A 26243-nucleotide genomic window follows, 5' to 3' on the forward strand; every position below is an offset into this window, starting at 1 on the left:
TTAGCCGCCTCCTCTGGACAGAGCTCCTTGGTGGGATCCATCACCACAGGTGGAGGCATCTTCAGACACTCCACCTGAGCTCTGAACTCGTCCATCTCCGCCTGCCCCACCTCCCTGCTCCTGCTCATCAGGTAGAAGTTCACTGTACTGTAATGAGGTGACTCCACGTCCATTGTCAGCAGCACACAGTCTGCACATGATGTATTGAAGAAGGTCGTCGTGAAGATAATGTCCACAAGCTGGAACTTCAGGAAATGCCTGTCTATGAACATTTTTCGGGTATCATATACACACTGGCCTCTAAACGGGTTTGCTTGGGTGTATGAGGAGTTGTAGAAGTCAACAGCCACACTCCCTCTTCCTTTAAGGGCGTCCTCAGCTGCAGGGTCCTTCGCACTGCCAGCAATTAAAGCCCATCGTCCCTCCAAACGTGCAAGATCCAGCTGATCCAGAGGCCGGAGCAGGTCCTCACAGAGCAGAGGAGCTGACCGGCTCACAGACATCAAACAGAGAAGAGCGGTTAAAAATAGAGCAAACATGGCTGTGTGTTGTCTTGTTGTCGTGATGAATGTAAGCTGCACTGTGGAGTCTGACTGCCTGTGATAGAGGCTTCTCTTGGTTGTTTAGGAAACACCCTGTTCTAAAGTATTACTCTCATATCGACCTGTGGAGCATGTGATTGTGAAATGACCTCACATTGTGGGCTGCTTATTGTTTACTTTAGTTGTTTGGATGTAGTCACATCATGTTCTTCAAATAAAGTGGACATTTCATTTTTAAGCCAACGTGTTTGTCAAGTGATTGTCCAATCATGACCTGATATGTAACAAAACTGTCCGATAAATGTGATTAAATGTAGTTAGGGAAATGTACACAATTGCTTTCCCTATGGTCATCTCATATGAAGCATACCCACACTTACCACTGTTAAAACAAAGACATGTTTGACTCAGTTTCCAGTTGAACTGCTGTCTCTCGGGTCTCTGATCTACTGTAAACGTGACGACCTTTGAATTCTGATTTATAAGAAAATCTGGGATTGGAAAGTAAAAAAAAGAAAAAAAGAAGCACATTCGGAATACATGTCTCTAATGCAGTGGTTCCCAAAATGGGGGTCGGGATCCCGTAGGGGGCCGTAAGATACTGTTAGGGGGTCGCGAGATTCCTTCCAAAAACATGTAAAAATGGAAAATGGTGTAAAATTGCATATTTTACCCATTATTGTGAAAATACACACAAAAAGGTGTTTCTTACAATAAATAACATAAATAATATGATGGTGTTTGGGCTGTTGTGTGGTGTTCTGATGCCATTGTTTGGATAGGGGGTAATAGTGTGCCTGGCTGTGATGTTAAATGTTTAAACCACTTCCAGGGACACTGGGGGTCCCCGGTCTCTTGCATCGTTATACTGGAGGTCGCGGGCTGAAAAGTTTGGGAACCCCTGCTTTAATGTGTTTGGCATCCTCACTGCTTACTAGTTTATTGTGATGCTGTTTTTTTTGTTTTTTTTTCATTCTCTCAAGAAAAATGGTGGTGCTTTCAAAAGCTACATAAAGAATCAGACGATGAACGAACAAGCAGAACATGTAGATCTGATCGACTTAATTCAGTCACAACGTCGTGTCAATCTGCAGATCTCCCGTCACACAGGGATGCGTATCACTCTGATGTACAGTTTCTGATCACCTTACTTCTTCACTGTAAAGTTCTTCATTTACACTTTGGGACAATTCATGTTTCACAGGTCATTTCCCAAATCAACATGTGTTTCAGATCATCTTGTAATTCTACATTAATGTCACGTTAGTCAGATCAGCAGCTCATTTTCTGATAAAACATGAATGATTGACAACAGCACAGTCAGAGTTTCTTGTCATGTTTACTTACTCAGCAACAAGGTGTGTTCAAATGACAAATACCATGATATCACTTTTTATAATAGACGTCCAATCAAAAACAAAATTATCATAGTTTGCAACATATCAGACTGTTTCTTCATTTCACTGTCTGTAGTCAAATGAAGATTATTTTTCATTGTAATTTATGAACAATGCGTTTTATGTTCATTGTTTGGAAACCCTTACAAGCAGTGGTGGTGGAAATAATAACAACACAAAGTCTCTTGAGCCTTTGATTCTGTTTTTTTCTCCTCAGGGCATGCTTCTAGTTGTGGTGGATTGGACAGAGTTCCTCATTGGGATCCAAAACTTCAGGTTCAGGCAAGTTCAGACACTTCACCTGAGCGGTGAACTCCTCCAGCTCCTTCTGCTCCACCTCCCTCCTCTTGCTGAACAAGATCAGTTCCTCTGATTTGGAATAGAGCGACTCAAAGTTGAAGCTCAGCACCATGCAGTCCGGACATGATGTGTGGAAGATGCTCCCGCTGATATTAAAATGCTGATTCGCTTCAGTCTTGTAATTTAAGGCTTCCACTGTGATCTTGTGGGAGTCATATACACACCGAGGTCCGATGAGACTTCCCCGATAGAAAGTGGAGTTGTAGACGTCGATAACTATGCTTCGGCTCAAAGTCATAGGGTTTGGAGATTTGAGACTGTCGGCAACCATAGCCCATTTGCCCTCAAAGTCACGGGGATCAGAACTTTTCGGAGGTCGGATAAGATCTTTACACTCCAGAGAAGCTGAGGGAATCGCAGACACCAAGGACAGGAGAGCGAGGGTGCAAACAGCCAACATCTCTTTGTATGGTGAAATCATAACGACTGTAGAAAACAAAGCACTGCAGCTTCAGTGGTACAAGGAGACAGGCTGGTCGGGCTTTATAGAGACACCAAAGCTGCAGTTTCACAATGCAGAGAGCAGAGTCCACATGTGTTATCTATGAACACCCAAATTACAACCTGACGTCCTAAAAAGTTGGAACGATGTGCAAAATGTCAACAACAAAAAAAAAAAACACACACAAAAATGAATGTGATGATATTTGAAACAATAGCACAAAGACAACATATACTACATCAATGCTTAATATCAATGTGGAAACTTTATTTTTGTAAAATGATATGCTCATTATGAGATTGATGCCAGCAACATGTTTAGAAAAAGTTGGGACAGGGTCATGTTGACCACTCTGTTGCATCACCTCTTTTTTTCAACAGCACTCTTTCTGTAAGAAACACGGTGAAGGATTTCAGCTGCTAAATAATTTAGGTAACATTTGTTTTATTTAAACAGACTTGAGCTTGTAAAGCACTTTTCTAGTCTTCTGAAAGTGATTCATACACATTCAAATGCTGACAACAAAGCAGCGAGAACAATTCGGGGTTAAGTGTCTTACCCACAGACACATGGGACATGTTGAAGCAGGAGCTGGGGATTGAACCCTCTACCTTCCAGTTAAGAGACAACCGACTATACCAACAGTGCCACAGCCACCTCTATGTATGTGCAGGTTACTCATACCATGTGCACCTATGCACTCATATACCATCATGGATGCTGGCTTTTGAACTGAGCACTGATAACAAGCCGGACTGTCCCTCTCCTCTTCAGCTCAGAGACCCAGAGACAGCAGAGGTGTTTCTGGATCTGGTTTATATACAGCTTCCTCTTTGCACAGTTTTTTGATTCTCAGCTAGCATTTGTGAATGTAGCGATGAACCGAGCTAACAGACAATGGTTATTTGAAGCGTTCCTGAGCCAATGCAGCCATGTCAACTGCAGAATCCTGTCTGATCTGAGATCACAGCCACCCAGTATTGTTTTTTAGTCCTGTCCCATGCATGCTGAGATTTCATTAGATTTTCTGAATCTTTTAACACAAAGTACTCCAGACGATGAAATCCTGTGATTATAAGCAATTTATATTCAAAAAGGTTATTCTCAAAACTTTACAGTCAACTTATCAGTCTTTTTTTTTAACAGAGTGGTTAACCCCTCCTCACCTTTACTTCAGAAATACTCAGCCTGTCTGGGATGTTCCCCTTCATCTTACTAACCTGTTTTCAGTTCACCTTAATAACTGTGAGATGTTCCATCATCTTGAAGCATTTCATGACTTTTCCAGTCTTCGCTTGCCACTGTCCCAACTTTTATTGAAACATGCTGTAATTTCAAACTTGACATTTCATTTTCCAAAGAATAATGAAATGTCTGTTTCAACATTAGATAATGATACCTTTGTGCTCATCTCCATCAAATGAGGGAACATGAAAATGATCACATTCTGTAGGAGATCAGTGAATTTAAGATCTAAAACAATATTCATCTTCAGCATTTGTCCATTGAAATGAATCAAACACTATTATCTCTAAGCATGATGTTACATTGTGGGCTGCTGATAATTGACCCTGAATGTTTGATGGTTTCTCTTATCTCTTGCACTGTGGGATGTTTACAGCTAACGTGTTGAATGAGTGTATCATACATACATCAGTTCTTTCTTCCACTGTGTTAATGCCTGAATGCAAGAGCTGTGTGTTGTTGCCCACAAAATGCACTGTTTTAAGTTTCATGGTCATTTGTTATTTTAGTGGAAGCTACCCCCCCCCTCCTTTCCCCTCTTATTCCTGTCATTGTTTGTGTAATGTGAACAGCAGAGGACAACTTCTAGTAATGTTTAATTTTTACGGGAAAGTTCAGTGAGTGCTGGATCCACTCAGCATTTATCTTCAGACACGGCCAAATCAAATACTGAAATCAATCTTTTAGAGATTTCGGCTCCTTTAAAAAACTGGGCACAAGTCACAGAATGTGAAGCTGAGAGGCAGGACACACATTCATTCATTTGGCTAATATTGAGATATTTTCTTCATATACACTTTTCGCATGGTTGTGGGATTATTTTTTTCCCTTATGAGACCTTATGAGACCTGGGTTTAATGTGAATTGCACTTGAAACTGGAAAAGAAAGAATCGGCCATTGTGTAATATATAGTTTCTTCGATATTGAATCATGCTATGCAGACATTTTTTACTTAACTGTTCAAGGCCTGAAAAGAATCAACATTATTTAAGTCTTCTACACACCTGGTTACATCTCTCATTTTAAAATGAGCAGAGACTCAGGTGATAATGACTTATTCTCTTTTCTTCAAGAGCAGGTGTAGAGAAATACTTCTTGTTATGACCAGTTTTCACTCATGTAGGAATACAAATATAAAATGAATGACCGTCTGAAACAAATATTTAAACACTATCCAGTGTGTTTGATTTTCATGAAGCACTGCTTGGGGTATAGAAAGACTAGTCAAGACTCGTGTCATAAAATGTCAGTTTAATCATTCAACCATTCATCAATCATTTCAAAGCTGACATCACAGACACTCTGGATTCCACTTGTTCCTGTATACAGTATATACATCCATAAACAGAGCTACAGTAAGTCTACAGCCCTGGAGCCTCTCCACATGAGCTCATCTCGCAAGAATACAAATGTCACACTTTCAGGTATTTAAAAATAATCTCTATTTCATAACATCCTAAGAATATTCAGTGGTGCACACTGTTGTTAATGACCAATACGTCTGTGTAAAGTCTGTGTATCGTGTTACAGAGTGAATACAAATGTTCAGGCTCTAAACTCGGATTGAAAGCATCTCTAATAAAAGACCTAAATCATTCAAATAACTAGTTTTCAATTCATTAAATAAGAACAATGTCCTCTCTGAACCTCTCCAGATCTTTGGATTGTACGGTTAAATATGCTTTCAAGATAAAAACAACCCCGCTGAATTATACTGTAGATACAACTGTTTAATATGATACATCTCATGTTGTTGTGTTTATTATCTTCCAGTATATGAACCTGAAAATGGGTGTGACTAAACCAAGTCTAACTTAAATAGTGTTAAAATCAACACCTGCTATTTTGGTCTTTGTTGTTGTAATAAGAGTTGTCCTCGGTAAAGAGATCCTCAAGGCACTTAACAAGTCCGGTGCATATCAAAACTCAAGAGTGGGATAAGGGAAATTTCAAGATAAGTAAGACAGAAAGGAAAGTAGCTTTTGGACATACTAATTAAAAAAAAAATGGGGGTGTAAAACAAAAAGAGGGGATGAGTGTTTTCTGAATGTAACAGCAGGGAGACAGACTGAAGGATGCAGGCCGGGAAGAGGAGGAGAGTTAATGAAGGCACAGAAGGGGTGTTTACATGACCGAGCAGCACTCGCAGCTTTTGCGTTTGGGTGACTGGGTCTCCTCCCCCTGTGCGGCCCTGCTCGGTACTTGTGTGTATGAGCTGTCCGGGCTGTTGGCGGCCGCAAACTCTGCCCGAGTGTCGGGGGATTTGGACTGAGACAGGAGGGGATCCTGCTCCACCGGTCCTGCCTCTGTCCTCTGGCTCACCTGGGGATCGGCCAGGGGAACCTCCTGGAACTGGTCAGGTAGAGAGGCAGGGTCCTGGTCACGCAGCGCGGCCTCGGCTCCTTCTGTTAACTCTTCAGTTTCACCCTCTGCCTCCAGCTGCTGGGTGAGAGCGGACACCTGCACCTCGGAGTAGACTGGGACTGGAGCCACTGTGGTGCCCTCTAGGGTGTCGGCTGGGCACTGCAGCTGCACAGAGGTTGGATCTTCTGATGGATTGCCTTGTCCCTCACCTTTCAAATCTACTTCATTTGTACCCACATCCTCCTGTGTGGCTCCATCTTCAGCGTGCGGTTGCGTCTCTGCAGGAGCCTCAGTTTGCTCTGGTTGCGCTGAAGTTTCTTGAGCTGCTCTTATTACCTCCTCTTCATCCTCTTCTACAGCTTCTCCTCCCTCCTCAGCTGCTTCTGGTTCCACCTTCAGAGGGGCTTCCTCTGACCTGGCGGTGTTCTGTGGATCTTCCTGGGGCGCAAGATCCTCAGGAACATCATCCCCTTCATCTGTTATGATCACACGTTCTGCTCTCATCACCAGAGTGCTCTCCTCTTCCTCCTCGTCTTTAAGGTTGTCATTTGCAGCCTCGCCCAGGCTTAAGTTCATCTCCATGTTCGTGACATCCTCGGAGACTACAACATGTCCGTTGGTGGTGGGCTGATAACCGTCATCTGAAACGCTGTCATTGTTGGCTGCTTCTAAATCTCCTCTTCCATTGGTTAAGACAGCTGAAGTTTTATCCAGCAGTGAGCTTTGGTCGTTTTTTTCTGCTGTTTCTGAAGAACAACCACAACAAAAACACATTATCTCACTGTTTGAGGATGATTTCTGTGCAGTTGCTGTGATTTAAAGAGCAAGCATTGTTCATGTTTTCATATGATGTTAAGCAAATGAGCAATCAATAGGGCACACTTCCATTAATACTGATTATCAGCTTCTCTTCGTCGTTCACATAGAAACACCGTTACTTGATTGTAATTAGTTATTGCTTTGTCACCAATATGTCAGCCCTAAGTACAGCAAATTCATGTTGTAATGCTGCTAACTAAAGCTTCTGCCATCTCTAAATCTTAATGCATCACACACCCAAGACATTCACTTTGTGACTAATAAATGACAAGCTGATAAACAGTGGCAGCGCTGTTATAGCTTCCAGCTGTAAAGTGTTTTCTAATTAGTGGAGCTTTTTCGCAGCAGAGCTAAATATAACCGGTGTTATGTACCATCACAAAAAGCTACAAAACACAAGACAATCGAGGACAGAAATGTAAATAATCTTTAGGCTTTCATGCAAAGGAGGTGACGGTTGACAAAAATCTGTGGCATATAAACTAGAAGCAGAAAAGAGCATGCTTCAGCAGTTTTAGATCAAGCTGTCTGAAGTTATAGACCCTGAATGATTTAAATTCAAAGTGGATGGCTCGAGTTAATCCTCACTACTCTCTTGTCCACTTCACAGCTTGAGCTGCATCCCTGCTGACACGTCCACCAACTCACTGGCCGCCAAAAATGCAAGTTATGCACTTGACTGCCTATTAGCATAAATATAAGAGCAGACTAGTAAGTTTCCATGACAGAATATACATCAAGTAAACGTTGTATACGCTCCTGCCTTTGAGATGCTAATTTATTTAGATTAGTATGTACAATGCATACATACATGTTCTCCTATTGGGGGTTACATGCTTGCTAACGTGGAGATGTTAGATGGTGGTACGTTAACAATTAAAAAAAAGGAAGAATGGCAAAGAAAAGACAGACGTAGACATCGGTTATCAAGGTTTTTCACTCTGCACACAGGCTTTATGTCAGTACTGTGGTGTGTGTTTGTGCATCTTTTATGATTAACAATTCAACTCTACACTCACCCAATCCTATTGCATTGTTGTCACCGTTCCTCAAAACAGCATCCTGGATTATTTCTGGGGAAGATATAGAAATCATGTTTTTTTTAACACATTTTTGATTTTGTAGGAAACAACACCAAGTACACATCCAAGGAAACAACACAAAGAACACATCCAAGGAAACAACACCAAGTACACATCCAAGGACACAACACCAAGTACACATTTTAGATCGGATTTTCTCAGAAACAACACCGAGTTCACTGTGCCTTCAGACTCTAAACATCAAGATAAGACGGCACTACAATGCTGTCAGCATAGCTGTATCTTAAAATAACTTTTCTTGTCATAATATTGATGCATTACTGCAACACTAGCAGACAAAATCCTTAGAGAAAATTTGGTGTCTTTGATTTAAGAAACATCCAAGTCCAAACTTTGAACTATTGAAATGCAATCAGATGTAAACTGGTGTAAATAGGAGGAGCATTAAGAAGCCCCACTGAGGCTAACAGGTGGTGGTAACAAGAAGGCTGTGTGTCTGCTCAATGTGGTTTTGATATTTATGAAATGTTCCGAGCTTGATGTGTTGCTGTGTGTTAAAAAGAAATTCTGTGCCCTACACTTGTATACAATCAATGTCAAATTGCTTAAAATGTTCAACTTCACTCCTCTGCAGTGTGAAATGTGAATAAATTCTTCACTTTCTCTGGTAAAAAGCTAATGGAAGTGCACTTTTCAAAAATGTCCACTGTCATTTTAACATTTCTCGGTGCACAAAGGTTCCACTTACCTGGCCCGGCTTCTGCCACCTTCACTGCCTGCTGTTGGGTAAGAGGGACAGGGGAGGAATTTAATTTACTCTGACTTAGCAGGTAAAACTGTTTGTGTTATGATGCCTGAACCTGATGGGTACTTTTCAGGTGAACATAAAACAACAACATCTGAATAAAAGAACACAACAAAGGATTTGAGTAAACAGGCATGAATCCAGGACAGAAACAGAATTTGCACAGCCTGTACTAAACTAGAACATTTGTCCACCATTGTCTCTATAATGGAGGAAAGCTGAAGTTGGCCATGGGGCCATGACACTCCACCTGGTCACAAGGGGGGGTGATTGAGCTTAAGTCCTACTTGACCTCGGAATTAGAAGTGTTCCTGTTACAACTACGGGTACATCCAATGTCTCTTAAATGATGTCTCCTCGCTCCTCGGTCGATTGCAGTTTGGTCTTCATGTGCGTGTGTCTTTTATCAGGTAACATATGGAGACAAAACAGTTCTTACTGTCTCTCCATGCATCTCTGGTGGGAGGGACTAAGATGCAAGGTGAAAGATGCAATTCAGGGGTGCAAGTGAGGGAGGCATGGATGCAACTTAAGAGACACGGGATGCCCACTTTCAGCTAGGTGACATATCAGCTCCAGAATGCACCAGGAAAACCATGTGATAATTATTATTTTTGAACCTGTTTGTGCTGCCAAATAATAGCTGTCACTCACTCCCAGAGTGTCCATTAAACCAAAGCTTTGCTGGCAGGGCCTCTTTAAAGTACTATATTTGAGCACACAGGATGAGGTCAGACATTCAAAGTCTCCTTTTTCCGAGCCGGCATTGCTAATCAGCTGTAACTGCTATTTTAATATGTAATCCTCTGTTTATGTCTCAGGTTGGATTGAGCTGAGAGCCAAGGTTAAGATGAATATATGATGATTATGAGAAACCGCAGGAAAAAGACCCTGGAGCCAGACGGGAGAAAAAGGAGGGACACGTCTTTTGTTGTAGACCTTGAGGGAGGTGAGGTAAACACTCTTGTGCTCGGCTTGAGGTGAAACAATAACTCCAGAGTGGATCAAGTGCTGAAATGTTTATGTAACAGAGTTGATTACATTCATAAAGTTCCTGCTTTTGAACAAGAGGTGCTACATCAAAGATACATTAAGACAGGAAATACATTATTCATGGAAAAAAGCCAGAGAAAAGAAGTTGTGGGAAAATGTTCAGCCTAATGGAAAATGATGGAAGCAGGCTTGTTCAACACATATTACAACCCCCCCCCCCCTGGTGTCCTAAGAGTAAGAAGGAGTGTGTGTGTGTGTGTGTGTGTGTGTGTGTGTGTGTGTGTGTGTGTGTGTGTGTGTGTGTGTGTGTGTAATTCTCACAGTTTGGCCATCCTCCATCTGCTCCTTCAGCTTCTCCTCCTCCTCTGGCAACCACTGACTCTCTGACTCCAACCTGAGATAGATACACGTAAACAAACTCATCAAATCTGTACTCTTTCCTCATAAATTACGATGCTCATAAATGTCAAGAGTTAATGCTTGTACAGTACTATACTATATGATTGTGGTGCTTAAAAAGTTAAGCTGCTGCTTGTTTTCTCAAGAAAGTTTATGTTTAAATGTCACAAGAGGCGATGTACAGAGTGTGTGAGGGGTTTTTGTAGGAAGTCTGGGTGAGCTGGGACTGTTGCAGTAGTAAGAATGCGATCGTGGGGTGTCGTGTTCAGCGAATTGATGAGATTGTATATATCATTAATAAAAAAGTCCAGTCCTGTCTGGCAACAGTGCAGGCTGGATCACCCCCTCACTCTCTGCTGGCAGAATATAAACTCAACTTTCCCAAAGCATACATAATATATGACAACAGCTGAAATGACAAGAAAAACAAAAATAGAAAAGGGAATGCTGCAACTATCAATTATACAGTACAAGCAGTTCAAACTATACAAAAACAACAAACAAGTGACAGCTCTCTCATGCTCTGTCAGCTCTTCTTACTGTCTCAGGCAGTCACAAACAATCTCCTCGTCTCTATGTTGCAACTCTCAAAACACACACAAACACACACTGTTGCTTTACTTGTCTATGCGCTTTTCCATCTCCTGAGCCTGGGAGCCCCACAGAGGGGAGCGAGATCTCTGGGCGTCCGGGGACGTCGGGGACAAAGGTGCTCCTTCCATCAGCCACTGGTCTCTCAGAGACTTTCTCTGTGGTGACAAAAGAGGAGGCGAAGATGGGGAGGGAGGAGAGAGAGAGGAGAGTGTTTGATTATTTTAGCTACAAACTGTTTAGAAAAAATAATGAAAATAAAAATTAACATTTCAAGGACTGAATTGATTTAACATAAATTAAAATGATACGTTTTCAACTAAATCCCCCAGCTTAGTGTAGCAGACAATTCAAAATCATGTTACTTCAATGGCATGATGGATGTTAGAAGCAGATAGCGATAGTGATATTTGAAAGCTGGTGCCGTTTGTTTTTAAAGGCAAAGATTTAACAAACATTCTTGATACTGACTCTTAAAATACGTTAACAGAAGAGTTTTGACCTCGATACGTACTTGGCAGGACATTTAACCTTTAACCATAAAGTAACTTGTAGATGCTTCTTTGGTCACATTTGCTATAAGCCATTACCAGAATGTCTGGCTACCTAGTGGGCTGACACATAAGCAGACCAACAGTTCAAACTCTAGTTATTAATCTGAAACTAAAAAGAAGATACTAAGGCACTTAACCAGGCCAGCCACTAACTGCATTCACTCAAGTGTTGGCTAGGCATTAGGATTAACTGTCAGATTACTTACACACCTTTGTTAAGTGTCTAAAAATTGTGTTTTTTGTTTGGATTTTGAAAATTTCCCCCCAAAAAACTCAGAGATTCAAAAAAAGACGAAGTACTTTGAGTTTTCTGTTGTGTCTTTCATCACTTGAAGTATACTGATTTACACAAGATTTAAATACTGGGGAAAATAACTTCACTTTCATCTTTTTACAAGAGTAATAAAATATCAACATTAAGCTAACAACAACAGAAATCTAACTAGAATTTTGCAATTTGCAGTTAGCTAAGATGCACATTGGTTAGCACTAGGCTGAAGTCAATTAGTATCTAAAATGACATTCACCTACAAAAAATGGACACTAACAAAATACAAAGAAAAAGCAGTACCTTCAGATAATGGCCCAACAGGGGGATTTTTTTTTTAGAGTAGGTAAAAGATTTCTGTCAATAAGAACAACAGATGTAGAAAAACATGTCTCCTTAACTACCAACTCTACAGTTGTTGCTACTAGCAACAACTGAATGAAATTCAAATGCAAATGCAGTCAAATGGCTGAAGTGTGTTTAACTCAACAAGTATTTTATTGGAGTACATTGTGCAAAAATGGACACACTGTATAGTCCACAAATATAAAAACAACACAATGAATTAGTTCCCATACTGTAGTCAAGGCCTTTATGGAGGAGATACACAGTATAATTAAGTGTAAGGTGTCATGCTTCTACTTGGATGTGCTTTAACTCTCCTCCAATGTTTGTTGTCTGACAGAAGACTCATCTACATTGTTTTAAGATGAAGCGCTTTCATGTTGCACTTCCATGTTTCAAGTATTGCACCTTGCTGCACTTTTATCTGCGGGTTGATAAGTGTCTGCTGTGTTTCTTTCTGCAGTTCTATCACAGATTTAATCCAGAGGTTAGTGAAGTCACATTGGTATTGACATTCATGTGACGTGGGCAGCTGAATATGTCTGGATGTGTTGGCACAACGTCTTCTAAAGTATTCCACTTTCGTTTTGGTAGTGATTCAGCCACTGACGTTTTGCAGGAACGTTATTGAAGCATCTATATATTTCTCAAAAGGAATCAAAACCAAATGAGCAGCTTGATAGAAATGAAGTATCAAACCCCTGATACAAACATCCTTACATGTTAATGAGATGAAGTTAACAAGGGTAAGGTCAAGAGAGAAACAAATTGCAAGGTCTTGTTTTGTATGGGGATTCAAATGTAAGGTTGCAACACAAAGTGAGGAGGGACTCTGCTCTTAAACATTTGCATTAGTTGAAACAGAGACATGTAAAGTTTTTAATTAGTGTCTGAATTTCTAAAAGTATTACAACAGGTTAGAAAGTGAGTGTAGGAGACGTTTGTTAGGCTTAAGGGCTTGAAAACGGTCAAAATGTCAAACAGGCCAATTAAGCATGTTAAACTTTAAAACCTTAAACATTGGTTACTGTTGAAATTATTCATATGTGATCATGTCTATTATTACTTCTCCACATACAGTGAACTAATTCTAAGATATTTTAAGCAGTATGCAGTAGTGCATTGGGACCTGGCCTCATTTTAAGCAGCATTAAATACAATGTAATGAATTGCTTAAAAAATGGTGTCATGTGTCTCATGTTCAAAAATGTTGGAAAACTTAAAAAAAAAACAAAAAAAAAAACACACTAAGTACTGGTACTATGAATGTTTTTAGACCCAGCTAAACAGAAAAGAAGAAGTGAAGAGAAGAGAAATGAGATGTAAGGAGCAGTGACATGGCCAAAGAGAGAGAGAGAGAGAGAGAGAGAAAATTGGAAAAGGTAAAGTGAAACATGGTCGATGGTCGTTTGATGGTTTAAGAAACATCACCATGGCATCAGTTTTCATCCCAGCTACACAGAGAGAATGCTAGCATGAATTTACAGCATGTGTGTGAGCCCTTTCTTTATTCTCATCTTCCTACACGGCCTCAGTAAATAGTCCTGACCCAGTGAACCGAAGCTGCCTGAGGCTACCTGCTGTTCCCTCCTAACAGAGAATCAAAGCAAGTACTTTCAAGTTTTTGACAAAAACAAGAGTGCAAGTCTCAGAAGTTTTAGACTCTCTCAGCTTCATCTTCAAAACACATTGTTACAAGTGTGAACCAGACACACACACACAACTTATTTTACATTCAATCCACTTTGTTGCGTCGTGGGAAGAGTGTGCTCCCCTGGTACAGAGGCTGTAGTCCTAGGCGCGGCACGGGTTCGAGTCTGATTTGTGGCTCCTTCATCATCACTGTTTTCTGTATAACAAAGTAAGTTGGTCTACTTTTGCAACTTACAGAAGTGTGATAAACACCCGTCTCTCTTTTTTATCTATATCATATCAGGTCAGACATGATGTAATTTACATATCAGATATCGGACTCAAGAAAGATCATTGGGCTCTTTAAACATTCTCTCTCTCTTAGTCTGGCTTTGAAGACATTCAGACTGAACTGTAAATGATCACAAATCGTCTCCAACGAGACGTTCAGACGAGATGGACCAGCTCCTTTAATATGATAAAAACCACAATCCTTGCACTTCAGTTTATATGTTTAATATAATAAACTATGCTATCTGGTAATATGTGAAGCCAGCACAAAGATCAGATAAATGTCTTCGGAATAATTTTGATTTATTATTATTGTGTTGCTTTTCAACAAGTAATGCAATGCTGGTTGACTCCAGCTTTGTGTAGCCTGACACATAATATCAACAATGTACAAATACAAACAAAACTGAGTCAGTAATGCTATCGTTACTGATGTATTGAAATCAGAAATTTAAAAAAAGTGGATCGGTGCTTCTCTATCTCTTAATGGACATTCGTTCACCGACATCTATGTTGAACTGAACCAATGGATCCAACCAGACTCGCTCAACTGACTGTCTAATGCTTCAAGTCCTGCATGTTCACTCTGAACTTGAAAAATAAGCTTATTAGCTGTTTTGACTCCAAACATGCAGAATTGTTTTTACATCGTACTCTTGACATCGACACTCTCATTTCTCTTTGAAAGGTCGACTTAACTATTTCGAATCCTTCCACCTCAATGTTTCATTGTTTTCTCTGATATTGTTCTTTTTTGTATCTTAACTTCATTGTACGTTAGGGAAAGCTCGATGATTTTCTAGTCTTAAATAAAGGCTGATGATGATGAAGATCTGGAAATCGAAACTAACCAAAAAGGCAATGTAGAAATATGCCAGTACATTACATTTGTATTTCTATAGCTGTTTTGAAAAAACTCCTCTCTGCAAACATACATTTCAGTTTATAATTAACTACACAAGAAGTGATAGAAACTTAAATCTGTTGTGCAGGAACCTGTCAGAAACAATAAACATTCTCTCTCTTTAATACACCAGTTGTGTTTCCCTGTTTGTCTGGACTCATAACAGCAAATGCTGGGTGACTTAGTACATGTAAGAGCTGTGTTGCGATGAGCTGACCTTGGTTCAAGTGCTTGTTTTAGTAAGCATCTGTGCAGCCCTTGAGCCAGACAGTAAACTCTTGCCAGCTCGAGGAACGTTGTTCTGCAGCTGACCCTGACAAGCGGAAATAAACAGTCTGTCTGCAGGGAACTTTGAGTAAATCTAAACGGACAAAAATACCATGGGTAATTTTTGTTTTCATAATTATGTTGCTGTTTGCACTAGAATCCAGTACAAAGCATTAAGAGCAGCAGTGTTTTCTCATACTGTGTAAAACTAGGCTATGTGTCTGAATTCATCTGAAAACCCCACACACCCCTGCAGCCTATGGCCCCATGTTTTTAAAATCTGGCAACCGTTAGCCAGTAGCTACCTACTTAACTATAAGCGTCACAAAATCATCTCTGTATTTTCTCCTGCAGTGGAGAACAAGCCCTCCTCTGTTCCCCTCCCTGTGCCTTTGGCTCACTGGACACAGCCCTCTCTAAACTTTCCTGCAGGTCAGGAGCAGTGTGTGTATAAGATGCTGCTCCCTCTTTATCCCATCTTCACATCGACCCTGGGGTTACATTCAATGTCAGAGCTAATGAATGTAATAAAAGTTCTGATACCATCATTTAAAAATTAATCTCTGAAGCCTCATGCAACTTGAATCTCAACGATGCAATTCAGGCTCAGCAAGTGTTGCAGAAACCCACATGCACCCACAAATAAGTGGAGAATAATATGCAAAATAGTCTATTGCAAGACCACATCGGCACACACATGCATACCTGCGTGCACACTAACATGCTGCAAAGAATTTCACACAATTCGAGGAATGTGCCCCAGGGCTGCGTAACACAGTGGAGTAGGAAGTGGGAACGCCAGTGTGGAAATGATGTGAAAACAATAGAGCAGCTCTGTGACTTGCAGAGTGTGTAAACACTCACATAAAAACTGATTTCAGCAAAGGAAGGCTTGCCTTTAACCTTATGAGCAAGGGGGCCAAAACCAGGAAGTGTGGAAGGTTGTACAGTCCATCTCCAATTGTCTGTGTGTGTGTGTGTGTGAGGATGTGTGTGTGTGCAAAAAGGAAATTGTTAAAGATATCTGCCTGCTAACAAGCTCCAATGGGTCTGCAGAGAAATTCAGCAGTGAAATTAAGAATGCATGCACTTGTGCGTTGTGTGTGGCTGACTGAATGAATGAAACAGCTTAGATCAAACTGTTGGTGTGTGTCAGACCTTGAGCTGCTGAAGTCTGAGCTTCTCATCCTCCATCTCTCTCCTGGCTTTGTCCTCCTCTTCCTGCAACCGACGCTTCTCCTGACACAGGAAAAGAAGGAGGAAGGGTGAGAAAATTCAAAGCCAAGGAGTGAGTGCAGACTTGTGATAGTTTGGTAAGAGGAGTGCGATCTTGCTCGCATGAAGAGAGCGATCCTCTGAAAAGTGTCATCAACAGTCGGACACAGATACAAGCTTTTGAGAATGAACGACAGAAACATAGACAGGAAAGAGATGCTGTGAATAAAACATCACTGCAGAAGAGTTAAATTAGGACACCTGGTCAACCATCTGTCACAAGGACACAGTCACCTCAGACGCAATAGGTAAACTCTATATCCCATAATACTCAGAGCAGCTATCCCCTTGACAACCTAGTGTTGAGACCAGAGGGACACCCGGCTCACAACATTGCATATTCAATTAATTATTTAGAAGTAACAGACAGCTTAGAGAGCTTAGTCTCTTTACCCCGTCTTTCTCTGTGAAGACGAATACGAAATTAATGAGGAAGTAGATGAGCTGCATTTACTGCGACAAACCCTCGCTTGTAAAACTTCCTTTAACGCAGACCCTTTGGATCTGGTTCCAAGTTGAAAAACGGTCCTCAAATGGCTTTAGAAGTAAGGTTATTATTATCTATTAACTTTGACTTTTTAAACTGAAGTGGAGATTATTAAGCAGAAAGCAAGACAACATTTCAGTGGTGTGGATGATTAGTTACTCAAATAGTGAACAACACAAACGTCTCGACAGAGGCAGTGAACATGTGCAGTTTGGATGGAGGAGGACCCAGAGGACTTTCTGCCTACTCTGGGCTGACAGTGAACCCACAACACTAGCAGAACACTTTCTGTAATAGCTTGACTTTAACAGCTTCAGAACTATCAGATTTTTTTTCTTAAATGTTGCACTCATGGTAATTACAGTGCAGGAAATTCTGGAGTTTGACTTGATTGATATTTAAGTTGGACAAATGCACTACCCAGTACGGCTATTTATTCAAAACCAGCTTCGCAGCAGTATTTTTTTTTTTTATTACAGATTAGAATAACACACAGAATGAAAGTGTCACGCTGGCAGGGGTGCTAGATAAATGTTGTTTCATGAAAATATCAGAAGGAATGCATTATCCGAGAAAAAACAACAGCATTAGTAAGCCTTCATTACAAGAAAGATGGCACAACACAACAAAACCATTTAAAAAAAACAGAGACGCAGCCAGACACAGCCAGAGCATGTCTGTCTGTCTTCTCTATAGCTGTGTCCTGATTCAGGGGTAGCATCCTTCGAAGGACTTAGCCTTCATAGATAGTGTAGCCCGCTCAGGCCAAACTGAAATGAGATGGTCTGATCTACAGAGCATTTCCTGCTGCTCCCATCGCCTATAGGCCTTGACGGCTGCACCGCAACTAGCTAACATAATCACCGTCAGGTAACTTAACCTTTTATTTTAAAGATAGTTTGAGGTTTTCATGGCCCACTTCGTTTTGCTAACATTTGCTTGCCATTTGATTGAGTTAAAAACAATTACTTGCGGGACGGCTGTGGCTCAGTGGTAGAGTGGGCGGTCTCTCCCCAGCTCCTTCAGCCACATGTTGTTGTGTCCTTGGGAAAAAACACTTCAGCCCAAGTTGCTCCTGCAACTTCGTCGGTGGCGGATCAGTTAAGACTGATGGACACTTTACATAGCAGCCTCTGCCATCAGTGTGTGAGTGGGTGTTATAATGCGTAGGTGTGACCTGCGGTCTAAAAGCACAAGACTACAAAAGTGCTCTTCAAGCTCAACACTTACTTAGATTTTTAAGTGTATCACTCGGCTGCATGAGAGTCCGTCATGCTGTTGGAATTGGCGCACAATAAATCTAAGGATTCGTCAGGCTACAAAGGATGTACCGGATGGATCCTCCGTGGTCGACTATAAGAAGGAGGCAAATTCTTTGGCCATTTCTGAAGGAGTCTTCGATGGATAGCCTTTGAGGCAAAGCTGTGACGCAGGTGGTCTTGCAATGCACCCTTTGAAAGATGACCAATACTTTTTTTTTTTTTTTTTTTGTAGGTGAAGCCACGAAAGGAAAAGCCTATCTGCTCCACAAGCAACATGCATGTGATAAGATTGTGTTAAAGTTGCAGCATGACGCTCCAGAAATGTCACAATTGTTTATCTAACATGATTTTTTACTTCCTTGCTTCATACTGTATCTACTTGAACTTAATCTCAAGTTATCGGTCCCAGTTGTGGAACCGGGGGTCGAACTATGGGCAGCAGGGTTGTTTTGTTTGGTCTTGTGTGTTTGTTTATTTATCTGTTGTTACTTATTTATATACTAATGTTAAGATTTTTTTAAGTGGGATGGTTTACCCAAGACATATGAATTTTGTCTGGTGTTTTGATGTTACTGGTTTGTTTGATTGTTTTTGTTTTTATAGTATGCTTTACGCATGTCTTTTTCGTTTTGTCACATTGGTGTTTTACTTCTGGAAAAATAAAGTACAAAAAAAGAAATGTCACAATTACGCATGTTTACAGTATATTTTGATGCCTTTCAGAATCAGAATCAGCTTTATTGGCACGCTTTCACAAACAAGGAATTTAACTTCAGTGAACTGTGCTCGCTTTTGAACAAGTATAACGTTAAATATAAAGAATAAACACAATAAGCAAAGACTAATATGTAGAAGACTAAATAAGAAACAGTGCAGTGGTGAGTAGTGCAAAAGATGCTGAAGTAAAATGATAATAAAAAATGCAGTTATGTGACAGATGGGTTAGTGTTTTGTGCAGCCTTTCTCAGACTAGTATTTAATTAAGAATAACTTTATCTATCTGAACTGCTAAGTACAGAGCCAGTCTGCTGCAATAATAGTGGCAGTGCTGCTTCGGTGGGCAACATGAACATCTGTGTGTGCATGGACGTTTGTGTGCGTATGTTTGTGTGTGTGGGTGGACTCACAGCAATTGCTTCCAGCCGCTGTTTGTACTTCTCCGTCTCATCCATCATGGCTCCTGTGACAAAACAAGACAGGGCTAAATGTTAAGAGTCAGAGGTTAAACAAATATGTCTACCAGATCGCTGTTCACTGGCTTGGAAAGTGAACCCAGTCTTTCATTTCTTCTGTTAAGTCTTTATCTTTTGGGGTTTTTAATTTACATAAAAGATGTCTGTGGTCAAAAGAGTGTTTGGTGAGAAGTAATCAGACAGTTTTTCTTCTTTTGTCCACGACCACCAGCCGTATTTCTCCTGAGGACACAGAGGTGGCTGACTTCAGCCTTTGCCATTTGTCGTTTCTCAATTGTCTTACTGATATTGCCTGCCAAGTTACCATGACCCACAATTCTTCACACCCCTGCCTCCCTCACCCAAAAAACCCTCCCCGTAGATGCCCCATTAAGCCCTTTCAGTTTAGCTTGGAACAGCCATGGGCATCTGGAAGAAAATGAGCATTTGTTTCCCCATGCAGCCGCCAATAAATGGGACAATATCTGAGCTCCCCAAGACTCCGAGGCACATGAGAGAGCATAGACTGGAGTCATACATAGCAACCAGCTCACAGAAGCTCAGTCATTAGTAAGCTCCTACCATCACAAGCCATAACTCTGCTTTTAAACCTTTCTTTTTTTTGAAGAAAAAAAAAAAAAAAAACTTCCCAGGAGACACAACCTTATTTTAGTCCCACATGTAAATCTGCACTGGGTGTTTATTTCGAAAATAAAGAAAAATTGGAGGTTTATATGCAATGGCAGCAATTCTCTTCCAGTTACTGTCCCATGTGGTGAGTAAACACTTCTGTCCAACATAAAATAAAAAAACACTTTTGCCATTGCAGCAACTGAGATCTCAAATTAGGGAAGATCTGAACAACACAGCGCCCTATTTCTGCAACAAATGCCAAACTGTCACCGCGGCTGTCCCTAATCGTCATCCATTGCTTTGAGGCGCAAAATATGTCTGAACCAATGCATACGCAAAAAAATGCTTCCTCGATGCATATCCTGCAAAAGCTCATTCTGTATATAAGCTTATATCTAGAGATGTTTGAATACCATTTGGTGTTTCCAATACCAATTTCCATACTACCGTACCAGCTAGCCCTCAAATATCAGTGAGATTGAAAAATACATAAAATTGGTGGAAAACAGGGATGGCTGACAATTTGAGTAACATTATAATCTCTGCTAGCATCAGTATTGTTAATATTGGTCATAGTCACAAATAATGTTGCTGAAACCAGTTGGTTCTTTAGAGATGATTGGTTATGGTATTTGATCAGTGCATTGCCTGGCATATCCATTATATCAAATATCACATTCAGGCTGTATCAGTACTGGAACATTTCTTTCAAAGTCCAAGGACTAAATCCTCAATTATGCTTTTTCTACAAAAATACAAATACATTGATACCTGCAATTTAAGTAAAAAGTGAGCTCTGAAACACTTTCAACCCCAATCCAACTCTCCACGTTCTACAAATGCGGTTTCTCTTATTTCTACCCAGAAGGCAACCCAGTAGAGATGATGCTATTGTTGCTCCTCCAACCGATTCTTTAGGGCCTTGAGGGGTGTAAGTTAGCGTAGTAAGAAACTTCTCCTTCTTACAAATACCTAAAAGATTCATCTGGTACCCTCAAGGTGTGTTATGGTGGTGGGGTCGGGGGGGGGGGAGGCCCCCATAAGAAAAAATACCAAAATGCAGGTGTAGCAGTGTGTATGGAGGGGGAAACAAAGGGTGCAAGAAGAAGAGAGAAAGGCAAGGATTTTTGATGGGGAAACAACCTCTAGCATGCCTTTCATTACACTCTCACGATCTGAGGTAAAATGAGCCAAAGGCAGAAAGATATAGACAGATATATAAGAATATATATAATGAGATTGACAAGACGAGGTATAAAGAGACATAGCTCATTTGGAGGTATTTTAAATAACTGAAGGTGCAGTGACAGCTTACAGTATAAGCCTCCGCAGGGATCGGAGGCTTGTGTCTCATCAGGGATCCAGGAGAGCGCCAAGAATAGCACACAGAGATAAACAAGCAAACACAAACAGAGGCTTTGATGAGGAGGTATTGAAGAGCTCCCTGTAGACACACACTGACTTCGATAATTAGACATGATACAGGAGGGTAGAGAAGAGAAGCTGACAAAGTCAAAAAGTTAAGAGACAGAAAGTGGAAATGGTCTGAGAGAGGAGCAGCACAGAAAGAGATGAGAGGCGTGTAAAAGCCAATATTTGATCAATGAAAGCCCAAATTATGAAGGAATAAAAAAAAAATAAAAAAATATGTTTTTCACTCATTTCCATGTTTACTAAGATAGCGATAGAAAATATGGAATAATTTCATCCATCCATGGTCTTCCACTTATTCAGGGCTGGGCCAAGCTAAGCAAGTTGACCAATACATCCCTCTCCAAAAACAACACTTTCCAGCTCCTCCAGATGGACTCTGAGGCTTTCTCTAAGGCTGAGTCCAGCCACCCTTCAGAAGAAACTCATTACAGCTGCTTGAATCCGCAACCGCAATCTCATTCCTGCAGTCGCTACCGAGTGCTCATGATCGGGGTAAGGGTTGGAACTGATTTGGTTTGAAAGGTAAATTAAATGACAACGTAAAACCAGGCTGGCAATTGAACACTTAAAATCATTTGAGATTTGTACTACTATATTCCTGGTTTGTTTTGAATTCACCCAGCCACCTTCTGTATTGTTATATTTCTGTCTTTGTCAACGAATGAACAGTTTATGCTGTAGTTTGGTTTCTGCTTGTTGTTGTGCTACCTGAGTTTTGTGAGGTTCAATGAACATTTGTACACGTGATCAACCTGCCGGGGGACTACAGAAGGAAAGGAGCCTATGGTTATAATTGGGCATATTTATGTTTATGTACATTTATGTTCATCACTGTGCAATGTCCCTATTTTAAATAATCAAATGAAAAACACAAAATATTTTTACCATGAATCTTTGCACCTTAACTGTGAAATTTCACACTACTCCCACAATGCTCTTGTGCTACGCACAGCGACACACACCTGTGCTATGGGACTGACTCACAAACTGCACGTGTTGGAGCTTACGCAGAAACCAATCCATCTCCAAACCAAACAGCAGAAGAAGAAAACAACAATATGGCAGCCAACCAGGAACACAGCTCGGCTGCTACAGCATTCAATTACAGACACCTGTTCACCTGTAACACCTGTTAGATGCCAGTCCAGATGGCGGAGTAGATGGAGCCTCAGTTTTATCAAAACTGACAGATTTCTGGTCTGCAAGGCAATCATTTGTTACATGCAGAAACACCACCCAGCAGAGCCAGTTGTTGGCTGTCTGACCTCAGGGGTCAGACAGCCCCCCCCCCCCCCCCCCCCCCCCCCACACACACACACACACACACACACACACACACACACACACACACACACACACACACACACACACACACACACACACACACACACACACACACACACACACACACACACACACACACACACACACACACACACACACACACACACACACACACACACACACCCCCCCAGTCCTTCCCAGTTCCTCTCCTTCCCCACACCACACTCGCACCTAATCACACAATGGACTGAAAGCGCTACGGCTGAATACAAAAGAGGAAAGCAGAAAGCTGCAGAGAGAAATGCATGGTGCATCTGAGCTGCAATGAAGCATTATTGTGATTATTTGTAATGGGTCGATTATTTAATTTTTAGTCATCTTTAACTGATGAGCTTACCAAAAACAACTGATCCTCAAACTGTCATCAAGAAGGTTTCCTGGACCCAAAGACAACGTTCTCAGATCGTTTGTTTTTTATCTAACAGATGGTCGACGTTTAAATGAAACTCCATTTATGATGCTTTTAAATCAAAAACTGATTATTTTAAAAGTCCATCATCAGGGCGCCAGTAGCCTAGCAGTGAGCGTGTGCTCCGTGTACAAAGGCTAAAATCCTCGAGAGCTGGCGGCCACGGGTTCAAATCCAACCGCTGGGTCCTTTCCCACATGTCATTCCCCACGGTTACTGACTCTCTGTCCTATCTCTCAAATAAAGGCATAAAAAGCCCAAAAGTGTGTCTTTAAAAAATAAAAGTCACCAATTAAGCAAAGCACTCTGTTTCAAGGCCAGATAAATAGTGGAAATATCCATTCAGGGGATTTGCTGGAAGCAGCTTATCTAATTTATGAACACTATTTTGCAACTCTTTCATCGTAAAATAACACAGCATCAGAACCCACTCGGCACCTCTAACACTCATTCTCATCATATTACATGATAAGGTTTTAATGCTTTACCAGACGGTTTTCTGGCAGACCGCACTGAAGGTAAACTGTTCTCTTATAACTTAGCTCAATATTCTCAATAAAGACATTGTGGCAGAGGCAAAGAGACCAAAAACTGAAGAAAACAAGAAGTGAGACAGTGAGCAAACAAGAGGTCTAACAAGAGTTAAAATGTCAGACTGGCTTTTGGTGAGAGGAGGAATGGTAACCCCCCCCCCCCCCCAAAAAAAAAAACAACACGTAATTCTCTTTCTAAAATTTTAGAATCTGAAATTCTAAAATTTGAAAAATGATGAAACAGCAAACTAATGTTCAAAACAGTCACTAATTGATTTCTACTTCATGAACTAGTCTGTCGATTAAATAACCATTTCAGCTGCCCTTTGGTTGGTAAAACAGATAACAGGTGGATGAACAGTATTGATATATTGCAGCCGAGTGGTAAATTAGGAGTGCTTAACAGTGTGTGTTTAGGACGGTTTCTAGCTGCTCGTCAGTCCTTCAGTTTCACTGCAAACTGTCAGCAGGGTTTCTCGGCAAACATTCCTGCAGCCCTGCGGCAAAAAGAATGTATATTTGCCTTGAGTGAATGTGTGCGTGTTTATACAACAATGTGTATTTACCTAGCGGGGTGCCATGAAGTCTATATGCTGAATGCTGGTGTAGTGACTTTAGCTCTGTGGGAACAGATGGAGGAACAGTAGGGTGTCTGGAATGAAAAACTATAAGAATCATTTAGTATCACATCTCGCCGCTCTTGGATTTCTGTGGCTCCCTCTCAAAGGTAAAGCCCAACGGAATGCATACACAGTACGAATGACATCTTTAACAAAGCATTGTTTTAAAAAATAAATAAATAAATACCAGCAGGTCTTCTTGTGTAGTGGAAATCAGAATGCATAAAAACACATTCAAGAAAAAAAAACACTCTGCAAAATACCACAAAAGTTGAAGCATTTCATTTCAGGACACATATAGTGTTTTCAACAATGGTTAATTTGATGGGTGGCAACAGACTCTCCTGTCAGTCTTTATTCATCTAAAATGAAACTTCATACAGGAGCGTCACCCGACGAAGAAGTTGATCAAGCAGAGCCATATGTCACAACATTTTAAACTCCTCAGGAACAAGCTTCTTCGAATAAAGTTGCATGCATATGGGTGCACACATTATTCAGAAGGTTAGAGTACAGGGTTGTTGACTTTGACCAAACAGGATACGGACTGCAGCGGTGCATGAAAGACGTGAACTGTCGGTCATGAGACTCTAACTCTAGACTCCAAGTGTCACAGCAGGGCAGCTTTCAGTTCAGAAATGAGACCTTATGAATCTGCTTGGATGGAGAATCAGCTCTGTCACTACAATCCAAAGACACTGAAGAATGAGTGATATCCAAAGCCACCACTGATCTCAAAATCAAAGATTAGGTCTCTAACTAGCATCTTTGGTTTTATTTTCAAGTCATTTGCATATCATTTCCAGATTTCTCTGATAGTTTTGTCCATAAAATCATCATAAAAGCTTCCTACTCTTATTTCATTCAGCTCAAGGAGGTGTAGAAAAAAAACTTCTGTTCACCTTATCAATGTGATTAGAAAAGTGCAGAAATTCCTTGAATTTTAAAAAACAATCATGGGTTTTGTGCTGAGAAAAAACACTTTCAACTGTCAGAAATGATTGCTCTATAATATTCCTGTCCATTGATACATAGATAATCTACTGATTATAGAAGATCTAATTCAAGTCAGGGAGAAATGTAGAAAGGTCAAAGAGTTTTCTGAACCAGGTGATTCTGTAAATAACGGCCACTGAGCACACAACGTACAGAGCAACGTACAATAGCTCCTGGTCTATAGGGGAGAGGGGGAGTGGGCGGCAAGTAGCCATTAAAAGGCCACCCACTGACATTTTGTTTTGTGTTATGATGCAATTACACTACTGTTAGACGGCTGGCCGCCCTGCTACTCTGCACTTTGAAGTTTCTGCTCCATTTCCTAGAGAGACATGGGGATAGAGGTGGGGGATGATAATAGTTGAAACACATGAGAGAGAGAGGGAAAGAGAACAAGAGAGAGAGAGAATAGGTTAGACATATCAGATGATGTGCCCTCTACTACATGTGGTACTGTGAGCACGTTTCAACATTAATGGCTTTATTAATTTCTAATACCTGTATTAGTGATGCTACACTTGAATAATCTTTGCTTATTATAAGAGCGGTTCATCTGCTGGAGGCTCATTTACCGTGCTAGGTCGACATGTTCTCCTATTATCCTGCTTCTATGAATGTTAGGTTTTTTTTTTTGTCTTCTCTTTTTCTGAATAAAGTACAGCGCTGCAGTGAAGTGTGCATATGGTGAGTGGAACTGAATGAGATAAAAGCAGAAGAAAGGTTTTTACTGAGTCTATGCACAGTACCATCTACTGTGGTCTCTATTAAAAACAACTACAACAAATGAAGTTGAAATGTTAGATACATGTTGAAAAA

At 40.8% G+C, this 26243-nt stretch overlaps 1 protein-coding gene across 5 annotated transcripts in view; it reads right to left on the reverse strand.

Moving 5' to 3' along the window:
• Positions 1 to 1862: 1862 nt before the first annotated feature.
• palm3 (paralemmin 3) overlaps positions 1863 to 26243 on the reverse strand; it is a 40623-nt gene continuing 16242 nt past the window's right edge. For 2 of the 5 annotated variants that reach the window (XM_020646380.3, XM_065958288.1), the window contains exons 2-8: positions 19414 to 19466; positions 16421 to 16501; positions 11032 to 11159; positions 10333 to 10405; positions 8962 to 8992; positions 8190 to 8243; positions 1863 to 7097 (exon numbers count right to left, since the gene is read on the reverse strand). In XM_020646380.3, coding sequence (XP_020502036.2) covers positions 6112 to 7097; positions 8190 to 8243; positions 8962 to 8992; positions 10333 to 10405; positions 11032 to 11159; positions 16421 to 16501; positions 19414 to 19461 — 1401 coding nt within the window. In that variant the 5' untranslated portion in view covers positions 19462 to 19466 and the 3' untranslated portion in view covers positions 1863 to 6111. Of the gene's footprint in view, positions 7098 to 8189; positions 8244 to 8961; positions 8993 to 10332; positions 10406 to 11031; positions 11160 to 16420; positions 16502 to 17993; positions 18938 to 19413; positions 19467 to 24377; positions 24505 to 26243 lie in introns of those variants that run through there. The other 3 variants (XM_065958284.1, XM_065958279.1, XM_065958290.1) reach the window with 3 other exon arrangements.

Source organism: Labrus bergylta, chromosome 1 (genome assembly GCF_963930695.1).
Source record: "Labrus bergylta chromosome 1, fLabBer1.1, whole genome shotgun sequence".
Lineage (NCBI taxonomy): Eukaryota > Metazoa > Chordata > Actinopteri > Labriformes > Labridae > Labrus > Labrus bergylta.